This window comes from Centrocercus urophasianus, unplaced genomic scaffold, assembly GCF_019232065.1.
Source record: "Centrocercus urophasianus isolate 14NV4802_14NV808 unplaced genomic scaffold, USGS_Curo_1.0 seq_19, whole genome shotgun sequence".
Taxonomy (NCBI): domain Eukaryota; kingdom Metazoa; phylum Chordata; class Aves; order Galliformes; family Phasianidae; genus Centrocercus; species Centrocercus urophasianus.
The window spans coordinates 14,584,085-14,599,492 of record NW_024884744.1 but is presented as its reverse complement, the minus strand read 5'-3'; the positions used below and the strand labels follow the sequence as shown (position 1 = coordinate 14,599,492).

The window sequence follows — 15,408 nt, the reverse complement described above, 5'->3', positions numbered from 1 at the left end:
TAGACATAACAATTTTTCTTTTAGTAAATTCTTTTCTGTAAACTGAATTGTAATTGTAAAATATACATATTTCTGATACATATACATTTTTTTCCTTATGTATATTTTTCATAGTTATCTTTCATCCTACTTGCATGAGTTTTCAAGGAAGAATTCACAATTTGCTTGTTGTATGATATAGTAATACATTTGACCATTTGTGAATTAGGAAAACTCTCTGTAGTGTTGCAGGTTCACTATGTACATACAGTACAACCTTACCTGAACTTCTTATTTTTTGGTATTGCTGAGTTATTGCTGCCTGACTTTATTAATTAAAATAAAAAATAGATAATCAGAATGGATTTATGCAGCAGCGCAAAGAAACAGCTTTAGAAGGAAAAAAAAAATATTTCAGCTGTAATTTTAACCCAGTAATTGGTGACTGAATTAGGTTTACTCCAAAGACAGTTCATGAATAAAATATTAGGATACTTATTGGGATTAATAGGAACACCTTGAACATGTCAATGTTACTGAATTGTTTCTCATCGTAAAACAGAAGATTACAGCTTTGTCAGCACTTACAACTCGAGGACAATGTACAGTATCACATTTACCATATTTTACAGTCAACTTAAAAGGCAGCATCCTTCTTTTATCAGATAAAACCAGGATTTTTATACTCTTCGTGCAGGCAGTTTTGAAGCCTCTAGAAAATAAATTTGTAGCTGAGAAGACATTCAGATTAACATAATGTAGAGGGGAATAAGGGGATGCATAAAGATTGCATCCAAAATGTGTGTGTGTCAGCTAAGAGATATTCTGCAGTTGGTTTTATGTTTTTCTGCAGAATTGTCTCTTAAATAACGCCACTGTGACTGAGAGGCTTTTCAAGCTTGTTAAAAATGACTAATTTATAGGGATTTAAAAATACATGTTCATCATTTTCTAAGCAGAGGAGTAGCAGATAATTGAGAAATGGCAGCAGTTCAGATTGCAGGACAACACCAAATCTTTGCTGTGCTTTTATGAAAATTCATCCCAATGTCAGCTGTTGTCTGTTCTCAAAAGGGCAGGATTGCATTTTTGTGTGCACCAATATTGTGTGTATGCTCATATAAAACCATGTGCACACGTGTATGAAATCAATTACATCTCAGTTTATAGTCTGTGCTTGTTAGTCTTCCTTAAAGTTCCACATGGAATCTGTAACTAGCGAGGTAATATGTGACTATTATTACTGGTGCTAATTATCTGAAGATAAAAAGAGGTGGCATGCTGTACTTGTTTCATGCAGAAATATTTCCATTATTTCTTTCATTTTGAAAATCTCATGTACTTTCTCTAATCACGTGGGTAAAACTGTTTGTGTTTCTGTACTTTGGTTCTTCCAAATCTAATGTCTGGTTGTCTGGAAGAGGGAGAACTGAAATTATCCAAAGTTTTATATTCTGAAAATAGAACATTTAGAAAACAAATTGGGACTTTGCTCATGAGTTTTTCTCAGGTTGGGTTTTCTGTGTTCAGGCAGGATTAGGTTCCGCTAAATCAAGTCTCGCTCCATTCTCCAGCCAGGTTGTTTTCTTCTTTTTTAAATTGCACATGTTTGGATGGATGGTGGTTTTCCACACTTGTTTTTGACTGACTTTGTTCACGGAAATGTCTGGTACAGGAAAATGCAGTGGTTGCAGATGAGATCTGCAGGCTGTGTTGGCTTTCTTTAGAGCAGGCATAGCACAGTGTTGTACACTGTACAGCATTGTACAGAAATGCAGAATTCTTTAGTCATGTTCTAGGTTCAAACGTGACTTGCGCTTAGGATGACGCGTTGTTTGTGGGCTGAGGCGAGGTGCACATGGAAAAGCCTGAAGCCCACGTGGTTGTCTTGTTGCTGTTGGGTGGTTGAAGGCCTGGTACTGGCAGTTACGTGCTGGGGGGGAGCTGATGAAAGCTATTTCCATTTATTTGAAACATGAAATCATGGCAATGCTATGACATTCGTAACAAATGCAAAGCTGGAGATCCTTGCTGTATCTTCACTGTTACTGTTTTTCTCACCCCTGTTCTCCTGACTCCTAATCATATTTTTTCTTTTCCAAATTAAACTGATTTGTGGAAGAAAGACGATGTAAAGATAACATCTGCTTTCACCCTCTCCCACTGCATAACAGCAGATTATTTTCTTTGTTTTCACTTTACAGAGTATTACAGATATCCAGGTGATCAATACAGAACACCAAGGAACTATCATGACTATACAGGCGGGCTCACTGAAGAAGAACAGCTTGAAAGGGCAGTGCTAAACAGTCTGAATGAAAGAGGTAAGAATTTCATTACGTGTCATCTTTCAGATCATGGTTTGTGTTGAGGTGGGAGGAGTAGGAAGGCTGTGTTGTTCATTACTTATGTTCAGGATTTGGACATCCCTTCAGAAATGACCAAATGTTTCCAGGTAGAATTTTCAGAGACCACAACATGAGGATGCAGTGTCATTCTCACACAACTGCATGTGTTAGTAATTGCTTACTGCTAATTGCTGCTACTACAGGAAAAGAAATGCTTTTATGACTAACCTCAAGTAAACAAAGTTGCTGTGCCAAAGACAAACAAACCACCTCTCATTCTCAATTGTAATATGAAGCAGTATAACAGAGGAACAATGATGTTGCTGATGTTTAAACTTCCTGCTGATTTTGTTTTATAATGTATTGGAGGAGTAGCGTAGCAATTTCTTGTGTTGTTCTCTTTCACCCTGAAGAAAGTTTATATGAGAGCTAGCTGAAAGACGGGGGAGAAGTAATTCAGGAATAAAAATGCTGTTTGTTTTAGTTGCGATTTATCAGTTGAATTAATATATATTGAGATATATATATATATATATTTTTTTTGTAATTCAAATGAAGTCAAGAGGGAAAGAAAAAACACCTTGGGATATACTTCTCAGCTTGTGAAAACAGACATGAAGGAAATATGCCCAGTAGGCTAGCAGTATGTTATTGGAGCAGCGTGTGTAAAATTTACGTCAGTTGTGCTCATAAAAAAACTTCTTTATGGCTATTAGAAATTTCAGGCAAAATAGGGAAATGAATAGCTTCACAAATCATCATCACTAACTCATAACTGCTGTCATCCTATTTGTTATGAAGAATATCGCTGTGTTATCTGCAGTGTTTTCAACAAGGCAGCAGACAAGGTAATGTTGTGGTCTGAAAAGGCTTTTTCAGCTTGAAAATTTGATTAACTTCTGTTTGTAAGTAAAGATGGCTTTTTGTTTTGTTGCATCAGTTGTGGGAAGTCAGCTTGGAGGCAGAAGTTCAGTCTTTGAGGAAAAGTAGTAATAAAAGTATTTTTTTTTTTTCTAGTTGTCTTTGCTTTTGTGTGCTCACCTTTGTTCTCTCATGGAATTTGCTCCTAACTGCCCTGAAGTACTGTGAGACCAGCAACTTGAAACAACAGGAAAACCCACTCTTGATTTCTGCAGCAAAATTGTCCCTGTGATACAGTTAGAAATTACAGTAATCTGAACAGTTCCCTTAAATTCACACTGCACTGAAAATCTTGGTACTTGGTGAAGGGTTTAGCTTTCAAGGAAATGAATAAAATAGCATCTGGTTCATCTGTTCTGTCAGCACAAGTTGATATGTTTGGTATCATTATGTTGTCTTAGGAATTTTAAAAATAAAACACCAAATAATATCAGTATTTTGCCCTACATAAACATGAGTTTTTGGGAAGGAATATGCCTAAATTAAGCTTTTTTGGAAGGGACGCTTTTTCCTGATGTTTTAGATGATGTTTTACAACGTTTTTTTAACTGATTGAGAAAAATCTTTTAGAAAAGTTCAAGATGGGTGTTATGCGATGTGTTGTGCTGCAAGAATGAGACATGTTTGTGGTCGTTTGGTTTTTTAAACTATCAAGAAAATACACCAGATCTTTTTTTTGCTTATTTTTCCAAGCAGTCAGTGTACAGAGTCCTGCTCTTACAGGTCCTTTGGTCTGTAACAGCTGAGTGCCTGTGGCTGCTGAGTTGTTTGAGCATAGGCACATAGTGGTTGTGTTGTGACTTGGGGTGAAGGGTGGTTTGGATGCTGCCTTAAAACAATTGACTCTCATTTCGAAGCCTGAAGTCACACTGTACAAGGAAAGGCTGTAAGTTTTTATCAGAGTCTCACGTATCTGAAAATGTCAAATTCTGAGCTCACTGTGGAAGGGATTTGCACATAGGAGCTGATATTACAATAAAAGAAAGTGATGATATTTCCACAGAATGAAATTAGTTTATAATAAGGACAAAATGGATAATATAAATTATTGGACAGTTTGCATCTCAGTCTTTCATACATCAGTGTGGAACACCTGCACCTTTCTTCTGTAGCCTTTACTTCTGTTCCTGTAGGTGAGTGTTATTTCTGTTCGTGTTTTGGAGTTCCATGCAGCATTTGGACGAAGATAAGAGGAAATGTATTCTTATTTGGAGGATGTGCTATGAAACCTGAGAGAGAATTAAAATAGCATCTCTAGCTAAGCATGCCTCACTGCTGGAAAGCTGGTGTGCCAAGTCACAGGCTTAACTACAGTTCGAGAGAGCAGCACTTCTGATGTCTGTGGCCATGTTTGTTTTCAGTGCTGGTTAGAGCTTTTGGAGCACACAGATAAGTGGGAAAATGTATCATATTGTGTGGTGTTTGCAGTGACGTTCCTACAGATGTTGTTTCCAGGGGTTTTGAGCAGTATTTTAGCTTTGCATTGCTTTTCCCTACTTGCTGTTTCAGTTTGGAAAATATTTGAGAGCTCAATTTTGAATATTTCATAAAACAAGTTACTTACAAGTAAAACAAGTTATCTTACCTACAGACACAGGTCATATTTCCAAAATAAAGTAACAGAGGGTATGTAATTGATCATACCTGCACTAGAGTGGCAGAAAGGGTGAGATGAGTTTTTTTTGTGCTAATGAGCAAATAGAATACTCTTCCTTGTCAGTATGAAAAGTAATCAGCTTCAGTGAGTGCTGTCTTTTCAACAGAAGATGCTTGCGTGGCGTTCGCTGTAGCCTGCAATTATATGGATGATGAAACAGGTACCTAACGTGACTAAAAATTACGTGAAATAATGTGAAGCAGACATGTAAGTGGATGTAAACACAGGTCCCAGAACCAAAGTTCAGGGTACTCTTCTCTGATTCATCATCTGTGACATTTAAACCATCATAGTTGCTCTGTAGCTTGGCTGAACAAAGGACAGTGGTAATTTTTTGTTGTTGTTGTTGGACAAATGCATTTACAAGGGGTTTTAGGCCACAGAATGTATCTTTAGACTTGGAATGTAGAGGTCAAATTGCTGTGTTAGTATCCTGCCAGGCTAGTAAAGCCATCTGTGGCATCGTCCAGAATGTCCTGCTATCACTTATTGTCCACAACTGCAAACTAATTTGTATCGAGGTGTGCATCAAGTTCAGTCCCTGTAATTTTTAATATAATCCCACCATGCATGAGTTATCTAAGCCCAGCATGAAGGTACTGCATTTCTGCTTGCCCTGTAACTGAGCTGTATGGTTTTACTGTGGAGGTAGAATACATGGCTTTCCGTTCTGGTTTAATCCTCATATTAACAGCTGTCTTTAATGTAACCCCAGTATGCCCTATCTCTTCTCTGTTGTTTCCTTCGTATTCTGCTTGCAAGAATATCTTGATTGGTGTGGGATGTGGGTTTGCATTCTTGTGGTGGGTGGGCTCTGGGTTGTTTTTGTGAGCTGAACTTCCAAGTTTGTGGTTTTCAGTCTCAAGAATGTTAAGAATCCCTTGCAAACTCGTGTCTCTGCACAAAGGAATTTTCCTCTGAAGTTTTTAAACATGTAGGTGTTGGTCTTTGCATTCTGTGGTTAAAGTATGCATATGTAGATAGTCCTCTATGTTATAAAGCACATCTCTAGTCGTGCGTTTCTTTTATTCTGATTTAAATCAAGGAGGAGTTTGTGGCCTAGCATAGGCTAACCTTAGGTGCATCTGCTGCATGGTTATGAAGTATGAAGGCTTGCCAGTTCCCTGAATTTCATTTTAGAGTTCCTATTTCTGTTTCCTTGTATTGAGATGGGGCATTTTAATAGTACCCTATGGAATGTGCTAAATCCATTGAAGATTGCAAGACTTATGAAACAAATGTATAATTCCATCTTTCTTCAGAGCTATCTTCCCCATTTGCTACTGTAGGAATGCTAGTCATTGTATTTGACGGGTGGCTTTCTGTAGAAATGTCTTAAAATGAATTCTATGCTCATATGTGCAGTTCATGATACCAGACTGAAATACATTCCAAAATACCCGTGCTAAGATTGGTGTCTTGATTCTTTAAGTCCAGCTTTTTTTTTCTTTAGGTGTTATTTGATCTTATGTGCCCAGCAATGTGTTCTGGGCAGAAAGTTCTCCCGAGTAACGCTGCTTCTAACACAGATCTCTACATCTTCCTGAAACTGCACCTGTGGTCTGTGTTCCTGACCACCAGTGCTCTGCTGGGGCAGGTTTCCAGGAAACGGGTTTTGCTCGCTTCTCTCTAATTAGGCTGGATGCAGTGCTGTGTTAAGGTTACTAATTGCAGTATTTGACACCTGGGGATGACGACACTCGTGGTGCAGCTCATCCTTTGTTCCTTCCATCAAACCTTGGTAGTGTAGCTGGTATTTTTGGAAAGGCTGCCTCGTGTGGCTGAGTTCCTTTGGTCTTTAGGCAACAAGTTGACAGTGACAGGGCAGTTCCCAGGTTCTGCTACCAAGGAGTTGATCATATAGAAGTCTCAGTAACTGTTATCTTTGCACTTAAAATACAGACATTACTGTTGACACAAAGTATCGATGTAGATCTGCACCTTAAAAAATACACAGAATACTGTTTTTTTTTCTGTAGCTTCTTAAGTATATGAGAAGTTTTTGAAGGTACCACCAGTACAGCTTTCTTTTGGACCCTTTCTTTCACGCGAGATTCGACTGACAAGGAAAACACCAAGAAAACATTTTAATAAATAAATAGTTAAACCTTTGTGGATAGAAATGTTTTCCTTACATTCATGCTACTTCTGTTACAAAAGCTGGATCTACATATGGAGATGGTCTGTTCTTGGTGTTTTGATCCAAGACTCAGTGATACAAATGGGAGCTTTTTTATTGACTTCAGTGGTCTCTGGACTTTTTTTCCCTTAGTAACGTTTTCATAGAGGAAGAAATGTTCCTTCCACAGTGGGTTTGGCAGGGTCACCTTGCTGGAGAACAGGCCCTTCTGCTGAACAGCTGTGGATGTAATTAGAAGAAGCTGTGTGGGGCTACATAAAAGTGCTTTCTTCCACTCTGGAGAAAGAGGGAGTTGCTGCAGAGTGGCTTCGGTCGTCATTGGTGCTTCCATCCATCTGTCTGGGATTCTTGGTCTTGGCTCTGGGAGATGGATATTGTTTAGAGTTTCTTTGTTGTGTCTTTGTTAGGCATGCAGAAATGCACTAGAAGAAAAACATTTTTTTTTTTTTTCCAAACATGATTTTAAATATTAAATTTCTTGAGAACATGAACAAACCTAGTTTACCACTAAAAGCTTCTCCAAACTAAGATCTATGGATAATCCTAATCTTGGAATTCCCCATTATTTTACTATTTTATTATTTATTGTCTCTGGATTAATTCTACAAATGAGTGTAGCTTGCACTTTGTTTCTTGGGACTGTCTCAAAAATGCTCTCAATCTCTTCCTGATGTCTGACTACATAAATATTTTCTAGTAGTTTTGTGGAAAGTATAAATCTTTTTTGGTCTTGTTGGCCAAAATCCTGGCAGTGTCCTTACAGTCCTAAGACTGGTTTGCATCTCTTCCATATTTTTTTCTATTGAGAGTCTGTTCCTTGCATTTAAAAAAAAAAAAAAAAAAGTATCTATAATTATACATATATAGTAATAGCACAAACATTCCCTCCTGTTGTCAATGTGCAGCAGCATACAAAACAACTTTGTCTTTGATATTCAATCTTCCTGATGCTTTTGGAAGTTCTTGAAAATCCTACTGCCTTACCTAAAACTGAGGCCATTACCTCAGAGAGCAGGAGGAACTGAGTGTTTGAGGCAGTATTTCTGTGATAGGTACGAAAGATAGAATGAAAACTCTGCGTGGTGATTGTCTTATTTTTCTTCCTTATACCACACTTAATGCAGAGGAGAAAAATGAACACTTCAGACATTTTGTGGCTTTTTATTATTACACTGACAGTATGTCATGTTTCAAATTGTCCTTAGATCTGATCTTGTTTAGAGATCAATGTGTAGGTGAACACGCACCAAATGGCCTCCTGGCACTGCCAGCTGGCTCCTGGGTTTGGCTTTGCTGCCAGAGGCAGCTGCTGCACATCTTGATCAACAGCTCCAGAGTCTGTGGGAAATCCGTGTGCTCCTTTGTGGAGTAGTCTGGTTGCTTTGTGTTTGCAGTGTGTGTGGCTGGAGGTTCACATTCACTATCATTCAACAGATAAATGTTCTTCTGAATAACTAGAAATGGTGATGTGGCTGTTCCTCGTCCAGTACTGTAGCGTCCATTGGCACGTGTTCAGGGAAAATAATTCGCCTGCAGTAATCATGCTTTCTATAAACCTTGCAGTTCCTCAACAAGTTCTTCCTTTCTTGCACAAATCTCAGTCACAGGAAAGCAAAGATAAGGCAGATACAGTGATCCTTAAGCCTTGTGGAAGTATATATTAAGGTGTCAGAATCCTAGAGTACCCTGATTCAGAAGGGACCTACAAGAATCCTCGAGTCCAACCGCAGCTCCATGCAGGACCAGTCAAACCCTATCTCTGAGAGCAATACAGATTTAGACTATTTGCAATTACAGTCATTCTATTCTATTGCTGCTCCTGTAACTGTAAACTTCAGCAACAAAGAAAACTCTCACAGTAAGAATATTCTCCTTATACACAGAAGACGGTTCTTATTCACAGTAAAATTAATTTTGAAGTATGGTATTGGGAGTTTAGTGCTCTAATTTCTGTGCTGTATCCTTTGTTTTGTCTCTCTGCTGTTACTGCTGTTTTTGGAATACTGTAAACGCAGTCTTAAAGCCCGTTAGTCTGGAAGTTTTTTGCTGATGTGTTGAAAAGATTGCGTTCTCTTGTGCGGTTGTGGCCTAATTACCATTTCTGAACAACATGGCCTATAAATATTTTGGTTAGGTAAGGCTGTTACTTCATTAATATTTCTGTTGTAATTAAAAAAGGCGGCAGAACTATTTTGGGTAATGGTGTAATTTAGGTCTATGCAGTTATATATTTATGTTCCTATTTTAAGACTCACTGAAACAACTTCACTCATCAGTGTGTTGTTTGATGTACAAAAATATCTTCTCATGAAGGTTTCAGAATACGTTACTCGCCTTATTTTGGTGCCAGCAGATAGAGGAGCGTTTTGCATCCTTGTTATAAAATCTTGTTCCGTTTCTAGTGGTTATTGGAGCTCCTTGTATTTAATGAATTGAGCAGATACTGGGGCGCTCTGCCAGAACTCGTCTTAATTTGCAAATGGTATCTGGTTTCTGAAGTAAAACCTGACCACAGATGCTGCATAGAAAAATTCACAGCTTCATGAGACTCCTTGGTATTTCATGGACAGTGGCATGATGGAAAGTATTTTTTTTTTTTTTTTAAGTTGAAATGTTTTAATGATGATTTTAAAAAAACCAACAAAACAGTGCTGTTTTGATGCTGTACGGTGCAGCAATTAGCAGGATTTACAGTCATGACTGTATTGCTCTTCATATGTCAGAAGGAAGACATTCATATCTTAACACTGATGAGTCTTAACTTACTGATTATTTTCTGTTTATTTACCCCAGGTGTAACATAGCAATTAAAAAAAGAACTGAGAATTGCAACAACTGATCTTATGAAACATTCATGCACTGACATAAACATCACTACTGAGAGCGTTGTAACAAATTCAGTGTTTAACAGTTTGTTCGCGGATAAAATAGTATTCCAGTATGTTTCACAATATGAGGCGTTCACAAATGTTGGCATTAAAAGATCTGTTGGGTGGTTTGGGGCCTTTTTTCCCCTTGGTACTATTGTGGAAGGGTCTGATGTCTGCTGACCACTTTGCTTCGTGCTTTCCAATTTGGAGTTTTTGGGTTTTTTCACTTCAGGAAGAATGTTCATAGGGTGATGGAAAGATTCAAGCTCACGTCTCTCCGTTTGTGCTCATAGGACACAGTTAAACAACTGTGTGTTTTTGTTTCCAAACACACATTCTATGTATAAGAAAGTAAAATGAGGTGAAATAAAAGTAGTGAATGAATGTTAAGTTTGCTGAATCTTTTTAATTAACGAAACCCATTCTGCTCATGCTGCACATCAAGTTAACTGATTTGTTGAAGACAGTGAGTTTATTCTTGGATTTAAAGTGAAAAACAAAACTAACCAGAGATGGGACCTGTGCTGAGCTGTAGGGATTCCAATGCACATCAGGTTTATGTAGTACTCTGATCATTATTTTCTAATGCCCATCTGCACTTGCTGACATGCATGTATATTCACAATTGTCACAGTATTAAGATAAGCCATTGAAATGCATTCAAAATGAGGTAACATTAGTTCCTCACTGAAATTTGATGAATTCCCTAGCTGATGTGCTGTTTTGCTCTGGAGAATAATGCATCTACATGGGGTAAGTGATGGTAAGTTCCAGGGAGTTCATGTAACATTTGTCAAACAATGAAGTACCCTTTCCAGACACAAAGAAACAGCTTAAATTTATTTTCGGATTTGTCTCTGGTAGTTGAAGCAGAGGGACAAACTGAAGATAAAATACTAAAATACACATTAATTTTCTGCGTATTAATGAATTTAAAAAATACTCTCACACAATGCATCTTGTTTTCTAAACGTTGATGCTGTTGTTGCTGCACAGCCGTGTTTGGGCAGCTGCAGTTATCTCTGCATTTTCCCACAGCTTCCCTACTTGGCAAGCGCAAAAGAAATTCTGACCACGTTCTGTATTTTCACAAAATACTGCATTAGGCAAGTGCTCTACAAATTGAAATGCTCTTCTAAATGAAGCAGAAATTAGAAGAACCCCTTCATAAATTGGACTTTCTGTTAATACCCAGTGTAAACAGGTCTCTCCTGCTCACTCCAACCTGCAATTAAATATCTATTTTGAAAATGAGCATGATAGCATACTTGCCTTAGGTTTTCATTTTTTGCTTGTTCTGATATGAGATCCTGAGGTGGAGGTTTAAGAAATACCAGGTATCACAAAAACTGTTGCATTATCTTTAAGGCTAAGTTCTTTAACCTGAATACTCTGCATTAGCTCAGAGAATGGTTTCTCATTTTTGTTTCCCAAGGCCCATTGGTTGAGGTTGTGTGCAACCACAACCTTTTAATCCTTCTCTTTGCTCTGTAAATTAATGTGAATTTGGAGCAGTTGCTTTGCTTTGTTTTCTATTGCGTGCATTGTTTTTTCTTGCAGTGCTGGAGCAGAGAACCTTCCTTCAGTCTTGGTGAGATTTCCGTTCACTTTAACTTGCAATTCTGTCTAGCTGACGTGCCAAGTTTAGTTTAGTTTATTTCCAAAACTGCTTGCTGCCAACTGAATATGGACCTGTTTGTGCATCTGTTATGGATCAGCATGTTGTACTGCTATTATATAAGCAAATACAGAAGCTTGTTTTGCCAGAAGTAGCTATTGAGGATGTCTAAATATTGTAACAATCTGGAGTTTACTGTATGAAGTGGAGATTGTGAATAATGCGTACTCCCAAGTTGATACACTCTAGACTTCGGGGTGTGCGAATGTTCTTGCTGTTTTCCATTTCAGAGTTTTAAGAGCACTTGTTGGAAGTGGATAGTCCTGAAACCATTGGAATTGGAAACATTCAGTGCCTTGTTTCCTTTGTGTTGTGATGTTTTGGATTGCAGGGTATGTGTGCATTTTTTTCAAATTACAGAACAAAATAACAATTGTTTTTCATTGTCTTCTAGGTTTTGGTGGAGCAGCATACAATAACGAGCGGCGACCCTACGGCTTTTGGTTCCCCCCTGAGCAGCATTCAGAAGAGGAAATGCGAAGGCAAAGGCTTCGTAGGTTTTGGAGACAATGACGGGGGTAGGCGTTGATGTAAACTGTAAAGTGAGATTCAGAATTCACAAAATATTTGCAAATTTATTTATTTGGGTATCTTCATTTTCTTTTTTAACTACTATTTGCAAAACTGCAGAAGATTTTGTGAGCTTAGACTCAAAAATTGGATAAAAATGAGTTGGGAATCAAAGTGTGATCTTTGTCATTCGATTTTGATGCATCTTAAAGATGAAAGAGAACTGTTTTTTACCAAGCTTTTTTTCCCTGAAGTTCTGTGTAGCCTGGCTCTTTGACTGCTGGTATTCTCAGACAACAGGTTTTCTTCATCCATCACAGAGAAAAAAAAAAAACAAAAAACACAAAAAACAATAAACCCTTTTAAAGTGTAACTTTAAAACTATGCAATTTCTTATAATTATAACTATGCAATTACTTATTTTTGATTTGAGATGAACAACTCTTCTGGGATGGGATGTGAATTGTCACTTGAAAAGACTGCCATGAGGACAACAGCTGGATCACACGAGTCTAGGTTTAGACTTTTCATGGAAAGGAAGATGCATAAGCCATACAAGGAATAGATTTAGTTGTTAACTTGTACTTCTTAGAAATACCTGTCTTCCTGTTTAAGAGGGTTTGGAAATTACATTGAATTATATTGTGCATAAGCTGTTTATAGAGCTGTAGAAATTCAGCTGTTCAACTCTATATGTATCGCGTTTGAGGTCCAGGGAGCAGTGGTAATAGTTTGCAGGCTGGTGGAGGTCTTGCCTTAACACAGTGAACTTGGAGTTCTTCATTTTCTAGAAAGCATTCCTGGACTTAATTCTGGAGTGGCTGACAGCAGAGCTGGGAGCTCGGCTGTCCCTGTGCACAGGCCATCTATTCTCTGCCCTGCTGGCGGCTTATCTGTCTGTTCAGAGATGTTAACTAACATAATGCTTTTTTTGAGTATCATTCTGAAAAACCATTCATTGCCTAGACTTATTTTTCTTGTTTATGGGAAAAAATTCATCTGAAAGATACTCCTATAACTATTTTCAGACCTGGAGAGGTGTGATTGAACAAAAATGGGTTTTGTCTTTCGGCACAGAATTGTTTGTAACTCTTTAGCACTCACTTAACCTGGTGCTAGGATGAGCAATGTAATGATTTCTTTTCAGAGATATCATCACCAACGTGCTATGTGAAGTCTCTCTCTATGAAGTTACAGATTGAGTGTAAAAGGGGAAAAAAAAGATGTGGTTTAAACAGAATGTATCTCCTGCTATTAATGTAAGCTGGGGAAGTTTATATTTGCTGCAAAACGCATAAGCTGTTCTCCCACTAATGTGCCATTCTGTTTCACCTTCCTACCTATTCCCGGTTGCGTGCCCAGCAGCTGCACACTGTTATACTGGATATGAGGTTCAAGGCTCTGAGAGCCCAAAGGCACGAATGCAGTTTGACTTTGGATGTAATTGTTTAGGTGATAGGAAAACGCTGTTGATGTTATGCACAGTGTTTTCGGTCAGATTCTAAAACAAAGGATAAGTAATGGTGAATTATTGTGTTTTTGCCTTTTTTTCCTGATGCGTGTGCCTTGGTTGTTCTTCAGTATATTCAGTAGCTGCAGAACAAAAAAGCAGATAGGCGTACCTTACAGTAGGCTAACTTTCTGGTATTTAAATATCAAAAAGATGCATAGTTTGCACATTTTGCTCAGTGTGTAATAATGATGTGAAAAGGAGGAAGTAGGAGGATTGTCTCCTCAGACAAAATGTAACGCACTGGTCAAATGCTTGTGCAATTTACTGCATCATTTTAATTAAAAGCACTGCACTTCACTAGTTAGTTGGAGGAAGTAAAGCAGAAACCAAGATGAAGAATGTGATTACAACCACGTGAGTAACACAGGAAGTTCCTCATGCTTACATTCTGTTGAACGTTTGCCATTAAATTCTTAAGAAAACCTCTCAGTACTAATAGCTGTTCAGCTGTTTTCATTTTTTGTGTAAAAAAATTGAAATAAAGTTTGTTTATATTTCATAGTGTCTGTTTCTCATTATAGTAATTAAAGCATATATTTCAAATAGAGCTGCCATAATAGTGTTAGGAATGAAGAATGGTGATACTGAGGGGGCAGATTAATTGTGTTAGGACTATTCCTGCTTCTTCTGAACTTAGTGGAAGTTTGGGGATTGGATTACTGGGAAGTTCCTTTATTAACAGCATTTTGGAAATTTTTAGAGTGATTCTTCCGTAGGGACTTACATCCACTGAGGCTGGTAGATGAAAGTCACAGGTGAATTCTTGACATTCATGTGTACTGCTGTCTCTTCAAGGGCAGAAATTCAGGACAGTGTATGTGAATGGGAAATTCCACATTGAGTATTTTCTGTTTAGTGGCTGACAATGGCTACATAAAATTAGGATTTAAAAGAAAAAAAAGAGCAGTTCTGATTTAAAAAGAAAACAACAAAACCCCGCAAGCACACGGCAGCAACAAACAACACGAAGCACCAACACTTCTGACACCTGAAGTTTGTCTCCTTTGTTTCAGATGCTGTGTGTTCTTGAGAATGCTTTATGCTTTGTCTGACCTCAGTGATCAGTTACCATGTAAGAAATCCTACACCATCAATCAATCCCAAGCAGCAGGCTTGTTAACAGGCCTATTCTTGAAACCTACTGATTCAGTGACCTAGCATCTTACTGCTTATAAATATGGGTACATTGCAGTCCCAAATTAAGATGCGGTTAAAAAGCAGTGTTTAACTTTTAAAGTTTTTTTTTCCCCCCCCACTTCTGTTTTGTCTTTCAGCAAAGGCAAAGCATATATTCATGTGTGAGTCGTTTTCTCCAAGCAGCACAGCTTCTCCTCAGGGGGAAGGTGCCCTAAAATCTGCTGTCAAAATGGTACATCACCACAGCAGGAGAGATGGTTCTAGAGTGTCACTGCTGATACTGTTCTCAGTACAGGCTGCAAATTAGGTCAAAATCTGCCTGCTTCCCTTCCATTGTTGTCACCTTAAATCAGGTAAGTAAATGTTAATGATTTTCAGCTTTCAGCTGTAGAACTGTTTGTAAAGGAAACTTACTCTTCCTAAAGGGTATAAATCTTATCTCATGTAAGTTAGCTCAGAGATGAGAAAATTGGAGAATGGGGACTTTCGGTAACATTTCATCTGGTGTGGGTATTTTTACTTATATTCACCTGTGTCACCTGAAGATTGAAGCAGTGGGTTAGTAAGACACAAGACTGAGATACAGTGCTAACAGTCTTCTGCTGTATGAGAGCAGAGTTAACTTGGTGTCTTTTGTTTGTTTACAAGAAGAAAC

General features: G+C 38.0%; 1 protein-coding gene across 4 annotated transcripts in view; it reads left to right on the top strand.

Annotated features, from left to right (window-relative positions):
* The window catches only part of RHBDD1 (rhomboid domain containing 1), a 30,654-nt gene extending 16,539 nt beyond the window's left edge, over window positions 1-14,115 (top strand). For 3 of the 4 annotated variants that reach the window (XM_042821113.1, XM_042821114.1, XM_042821115.1), the window contains exons 6-7: window positions 2,184-2,303; window positions 11,988-14,115. In XM_042821113.1, the coding sequence (XP_042677047.1) occupies window positions 2,184-2,303; window positions 11,988-12,106 (239 nt within the window). In that variant the 3' untranslated portion in view covers window positions 12,107-14,115. Of the gene's footprint in view, window positions 1-2,183; window positions 2,304-3,344; window positions 3,614-11,987 lie in introns of those variants that run through there. The other variant, XM_042821116.1, reaches the window with a different exon arrangement.
* Window positions 14,116-15,408: the final 1,293 nt, after the last annotated feature.